The sequence below is a fragment of the Periophthalmus magnuspinnatus genome, chromosome 9 (assembly GCF_009829125.3).
Source record: "Periophthalmus magnuspinnatus isolate fPerMag1 chromosome 9, fPerMag1.2.pri, whole genome shotgun sequence".
Lineage (NCBI taxonomy): Eukaryota > Metazoa > Chordata > Actinopteri > Gobiiformes > Gobiidae > Periophthalmus > Periophthalmus magnuspinnatus.
In genome coordinates this window covers 12,372,864-12,379,909 of record NC_047134.1, presented here as the reverse complement: position 1 = coordinate 12,379,909, position 7,046 = coordinate 12,372,864, and the positions used below count along the sequence as shown (strand labels likewise).

General features: G+C 39.1%; 1 protein-coding gene across 8 annotated transcripts in view; it reads right to left on the bottom strand.

Moving 5' to 3' along the window:
- Positions 1-4,495: 4,495 nt before the first annotated feature.
- The window catches only part of mef2cb (myocyte enhancer factor 2cb), a 56,024-nt gene continuing 53,473 nt past the window's right edge, over positions 4,496-7,046 (bottom strand). For all 8 annotated transcript variants that reach the window (XM_055224522.1, XM_055224525.1, XM_033971975.2 and 5 more), the window contains one exon: positions 4,496-6,932. In XM_055224522.1, the coding sequence (XP_055080497.1) occupies positions 6,587-6,932 (346 nt within the window). In that variant the 3' untranslated portion in view covers positions 4,496-6,586. The remainder of the gene's footprint in view (positions 6,933-7,046) is intronic.

The window sequence follows — 7,046 nt, the reverse complement described above, 5'->3', positions numbered from 1 at the left end:
CTTTCTCACACTTATTTACCAACTACAAAACATGGTTATTGAAAAATATAATTGGCAGAAAAAAGCCAAATACCAAAAAGTGAACCACTGAGGCCTTTGGATGCAATTAGGCACCCCAGTTAGAAAAAAACAAACAAAAAATCTGTTTAGTTTTAGGAACTCCAGTCAATAAAAGGAAAAGCCTGTTTTCTATAAGGAACATTATTTACAAATACTGTAATAGCCTGTAAATATCCAGGGGATTAAATACATTTATACATGTTCAAGTACAATATAAACTATGGAGAGAACAAATAGAAATAAATAGTCCTACATAACATCAAGTCAATAAACGAATTGCGCACTCTCTTTCTCACGCCCTCGCCCCCTCTCGCCTAATTGCGGGCGTTTCCATTAGAGTCGAGCGGATTCACGTTGTGCCTTAACAGCGAGGGCACGTTCGATGACGTATACAAGCATATCAGCTACGTGCAGCCATATTTAAATACATCAAGGCAATTAGTGCATCAAAATATGCAAATCCCGCTTACTACCGAGTGCGCACGCCAGCGGTCGGACTAATTTACGCTTCAGACATTTGTGCGACTGCTCTCTGCCTTTCACAACCCACTACGTTAGTTTTGTTTTTGATATTTTTGAACGGGACAATAGGACGAAATGCCAGAGAGAAGAGGACCGGCGGGTTCTGCCTGGAACAGCGTAATACGTAATGATCCGCTTCTTCAAAATCTGGTATTATTTATATTATTGATGCATATTCAGGAGTCACATTAGCATCAATCTTTGTTCTGTTTTGTCATTGTTGTACATGAGTGAAAAACGTCGCCAGTGTGTGCTGCAATTTAGTCTAATTTGCGACAATTTACCCCCTTTTCAGCATTTAACATCGAATATTTTAAACTTATTTCTGTTTTAAAGCGTGTACCGGCTGATCCAGTGCAGATGTGATAATCATGTAAATCGGTATTGAATAGTCATGGGGCGCGTGCATGGACAAAGAGCTCGGTGGCACTGGTTTCAAACAATAGAAAGCCTCAGTGTTGGCGCAGGTAAGAGGTAACAACTCGGTTTCGAAGTCTAAACATGGGATTTCTTCCAAACTAACGGCCAACTTGACTCCTGCGCACATTTGGGACAGTGACGCAGCACTCACATCCACTTTAGACACAAAACTCTGCCTCTAATCTGTGCCCAACGTGTGCGCGCAAAGCTGTGCCACTGATGAGCGCGCGCCTTGATTAAGAGCCAAAAAAAAAGTCTTTATGTGATGCGTAAGAATAAGCTTCGATGGTGGATTGAGCTGGTTTCTTTGTAATTACACTTCTTCAATAGTCTTTTATCAAGTAGAGTGAGAAAAGTTGCGCTTAAATCTCCACTTACCTGTGCGTAAAATGAGCGCAGCTGCTGTCACTCGGCTTTACAATGCGGTAAACTCGCTATTTCATAATCTCATTTGGATGTTTTCCAGACAAGCCAAGTTTAATGTGGCGACAGGCAAAGAAGGAGATGCAGTTCCCTATAGGCTACTCCCCTCGTCATTGAACCTTGCTCTTAAGCGGATCGTGGCTCAACTCCAGTGGTCAGGCGAGTTGACGCGTAAAGACATTCACTGCGAGAGCCACAGGAGTCTGTCACTACTCCACCAATGCTTGAACGCCTCACCCTGAAAACCACAAGTAGGCTACTGTACTCGTGCAATGCCCACGTGGTTTAAAAGGACACAATGATGAAGAAAAGGCGCAAAGACGTTTATACATCATTTTGCATACACTTACAAAGATCATGTTATTGTGGAAATAGTCTCAAAAAACAGAGACCAAGGACAAGGACTTTCTGCTCCTTGTTTTAATGTAACAACTGCGAGATTCAAAGTAATAGTTTTGAGGACACGTGAGGGTATTTTGGTGCCATTTTCTTGAAACATTATCATTATTATTAGTATTAGTATTGGTATTAGTATTAGTAGTAGTAGTAGAAGTATGAGTAGTAGTAGTATCAGTATCAGTATTAGAATTAGTATCAATATTAGTATTAGTATCAGTATTAGTATTAGTTTGGCCTTGTTAAAATACTAAACCTGCAGGACTCTGTGTTGGGTGACTACATGTTGCCATCTTGTGGTCAAAATGTAGAATGCACAAAAAGGACCGACGTTTAAAGACAGCCCCGCGTTTATTCTCTACATGGAAACCAAGGATTTAAAAAATAAATAAATAAATAACAAAAAAAACAACAAAAAACAACACACCAATAAGTACTTTGTTAAACACGTTCAACGCGTTAGTTTATCTATTCTAGTTTACAGTTATTTTTATTGTCTCTTCCATAGCGTTTATCTTCACCTGGACACAGCTCCTTTAGCCTATCATCCATTTCTTTCTACACCTGATTTTTTTCTCCACTTCTTCTGCTACATAATGCACTTTATATTTGTTTATTTTTTTCTCACGACAAATATTTGATTGATTCTTAATTATTTTGTAGATCTGCCTTTTCTCCGTCTGTTCGTGTGTGAGTTTTTAACGAGGCTGCAGTGAGTGGTGCACTGGATGGAGTCTACTCAAATGTTGTGTGTAATATTCCGCAAATACCCCCCTTAAAATGTCCTAATGAATGGAGTCACATGATCGTGCGGGTCGATTAAAACTTGACGTAGATTCCACAGTAAAACCCTGGCGCATGAGCGGAGCGCAGAATGATTAAGACTCGAGTCTCGGCCTGCAGTGAAACACAAATAAAGAGGCTACATGCTCATTATTGATACAAATGTTACCTAAATTGCACAAACCTTCTACACCCCGAATAAAAAAATGAATAACACTGTTCAATTATTTCTCAAGTTTGGTCCAGCCTCACAGACTTAACGTGAATTTTATCGTTACGCGTTTGAAATGATCGTGGAGCATGAGCCGTGTGCAACAGGATGCCCCAAATATGCACAGATGTTTTCATAGATATTTTAATAAATTTTATTATCAATGATTATTATAATGATAACTACAGATGCTAAGAATTTAACACATTTCACCATCCAATACCATGGTAGAGGAGTTTCAGGTTTCATATATATATATATATATATATATATATATATATATATATATATATATATATATATATATATATATATATATATATATATATATATATATATATATATATATATATATATATATATATATATATATATATATATCACATCACTTAATGGAATAAAATAAAACGATAGACGACGATAAAATAAAACGATAGTTCTGTTGTGGTTGTGTTGGGGCGCACACTGATGCAGATAAAAGAAGAAATGAAGAAAGCAACTTTTCACGGGCACAAATTCACATTAAACTTTAAAGATGTGACAAAGGCAGAACTGTGGCTTAGCTTCCAAAAATGATCAAATTTGCTTTTCTCAAAGATGTGAATGATTCTATTGTTTGCGGTTTGTTCGCACTGCGCAAAGGGAAACACGTGGAAACATGTGTAAAGATGTGTAAAGACGTGGCCTCTTCTTCATCTGATGTAACTGTTTGGTGTGAGGCCGAGTCTAATTAATCACATTAATTCTATTTAAATAGGGGAAACATCTCGTCACTTGGCCATTTCTTCCCGCGGTTAAAGGCGTCGCTCTGCACAGAAAACGCACGAATCTGCGCCACTGTTGGTTTTAAGTGAACTGTGCACGCGCCACGTGCGCCTCGTGGGCCTGAAGGCGCAGCACGGGCTCCACTTATTTTTTGCTAATCTTTTTTAAGCTTTCCTTTCCTTTATTTTCTTTCTCTTTTTTAGACAGACATACACCAGTGCGTTTGCGCAGCTAAAATGACGCAGTTTGACCACGAAGCATCTGCAATCAGCAACAGGTAAAGTGCGCAATGTTTGGGGCCACTTTTCTATTTAGAGTTGATCAGGAGACTGCGGAAGCCTCTTATTTTTCCATTTTTGTTATATACCTAAATTGTCATTAAGGGTGTTTTTTTTTTTTTTTACAATCATTGTTGTTTCTGTCTTCTTTTATTGTCAGATATTTCATTTTATTTAATTTCAACAGCTCACCAAGTCACGTGGTTTTAACTACGAAAGTGAGTAACTAAAACCCTCAAACTAAATGACAGACACAGACATGAGCATCACCAGTTTATGGAGCTGTTTTCTTCTTTAAATGTGTCACCTTTTTAAACAAAGTCCAGTGGAGCATCAGAGAATTCCCAGGCACAGTTGGAGCTCAGCTGTGTCCTGGTTTTACTCATGGTCCATGTGTCCAGAGCCTGTGTCTCTACGCTGCAGGTGCTTTTCTCAAGTACTGCCAGAGGTGAGTGTATCAGCATTAGTAAAATAAAACATGATTGCTCCATGTCTTTGGTTTGAGTTACTGTGAAAATTGCAATGTTGTCAATCCTTTTGTAAATGTCATGTACTTACTGTGAAGTCTTAGATGTACTGAATATTAATACTGCATCAAAGAGACAAATAAAATATGAAATTGAAGTATCAAGTCAACTGTATTTGAACAAATTCTTTTATTGTCTTGTTTGTCAATATTTGCAAAACCATAAATGAATAATAAAATAAAAGTTGGGTTTACAACACAGAATGCCACTGGCTTTGGTTTCTCCAAACTTGATGCTGCCTGAAATACTCTCTCAACCTTCATGTACTCATTTACAAAAGAGAGAGAAGAACACTGTTTAAGAGGCACTGCCCCTGTAGACTACACAGACGGTATACAGTAACATCAAAGTGAACCTGCATCAAATATGCACATAGAAATATAATACTAGTGACAGCAGATACGGGAGTGGGAGGCAGAGAGATATGTGGGACTTTCATTGTTAAAAGACAAAACTGGTATTAAGTTTTGCTTATACCACAACAACGGAGCTTAATGTATGTTGAGCCGTGACGTTGAGCCATCAGTCTGTCCTGAAATATGGAAGAATACATGGGAAAGTACATAACTTGAGGAAATTAGCATCATATATTTGTAATAAATATTGTCCAGACTGTGTGGTGACAACTGTAACATTTTGTAGCAGAGATTAGAAAAATGATAATATCCAAAAGGAAATAACTCAAATGGCATACTTAAGGTCAACAATGACATATTACATTGAATTGTCCATAGTTATGAAGCAGTCATATCTCCTCATGAGTATAATGAAACCCCATGTATTTCTGTGTCCTCCCTCGTCCCAGTCCGGTGACATTTTGCACTAACAGCATTCAGTGTGTCTTTCCGACAGACTGGCACTGCATTCAGCTGGCTGTTTGGACTACACCCCGAACGGCTCAGGGCTCAATAAAAACAAATGAGACAACATGTGCAACTGCACATAAAAACTCCACTAAGAAACCAACAAAAATGTTATTATATATATTTATATATTAGAAAGCTATACACAAGCATGTTAATTTCACAGATTTTTTAAAAGAATCTTAATATTACCGTTATTATATTTAATTAGAAATACACGTTTAAAAACAAACCTCTACAAAGATAAAACAGTTCAGCAAAGCATTGGATATCAGTCTGTTTGTCATGGCTTAGGGCTCCTGTGCCCTGACGTTTCCCTCCTGGGTCATCTCTCAATCCCTTATTAGCAAAGCTATCAAAAAACACATTCTGGCTTATAGAAACTACAAAAAGCCACAAAATGCTTTGCATTGTATTCCTTTCATATGAAAATATAAGCAAGTATCGTACAATTATTTTTTTTTCTTCATTTTTTAATTTAATAATACTGAATAGTTATTACTAGATCCAGAATTGAGTTTTCTTTTGGACAACTAATATAGCACTCAGATGAGTGGTCCTGGCCCAGCTCTGGTCTTAAAAAGAGCGGTGAGAGCCAGACTCCACCTGGTAGCGTTGGGTCTGCCGGTTTACCTGTACAATCCTTCAAATGTTGCATATTGACTTTTCATCACATGTGTGAATAAACCTTGTAATGTCTGGCAACGTCTGACCCCTGCCCCATCCCTTCTGACCCTTTATTTACATAAATACGTTGAACCTGCAACATGACATCATCTAAAGTTAACACACATTTTTGCAAGGGACCGCAGAGAAGGTATAGCAATGAAAACTGACACTGTACATGTTTTATCAACTCAAGTGCTAAGGTGCCGCTGGACACACTCACTCTCAAGTTTATGATCTTTTTGTCTTTTATTTTTTACTTGTTTTGAGGCAAATATAAGCATGTTTTATGAAACAGTACCTGGCTTTTTTTTTGTTTATTTGTCGATATGCATATATGTACACAGACGAGTGTGGAGATATATGCATATGTGAATTATTTAATCACACACAATACAATGTATGCATAGATCCCCAACAAAAGAACCCCACATCCTGACCAAACAACCCACCCCTCCCAAAAACAACATCCAGCGTTATATAAAGTCAATATGTATAGCACACACACTCTGCAAGGAAAAGAACATTTAAAACAAAATCATAGAAATGATGGGTTCCCTTTTCTTCCTTAAAGAGATAAAGGGTTTGAGGGACTGTGAGGAGGAGCAGGGGGCGTAGTAATGCCAGGTGTTGGAGCTCAGGACCACCCGGGCACTCTGGAGGGCCGGGTTATCATGTGGCCCAGCCCTCGGAGAGGCGCACCCGTTTGATGGAAGGGCTCTCGCGCTCGTCTAGGGGCCTGCCCAGTCCCAGAGGTGAATGGAACTCATTCCTGTGCTCATCGCGGTCGCTACCTTCATGGGAGCTGCTACAACTGCTCAGGCTATCAACAGGGGAGCGCCCCGAGTCCTGGCGGGACGACGGGTTCTGGGGAGGTGGTACCCCGCCACCGTAACCCCCCGGGGTGTTGCTGGTGCGATCTCTAGGAGGAGAAACAGGTTCGGACTTGATGTGCAGGCTTTGAGCAGAGGGCAGGGACAGATTTGAACCCTGACATAAGTGAGAGCTAGAGCAGTTTCTGTAGAAGGAAAGGAAAAGCAGAGGGGTTACAGAACAACAGAGAAAAGAAGTGAAAGTCAAACATGCTTCCACATAGAAACAAGTACATCCTCAATGTGTCAACACCAGATTA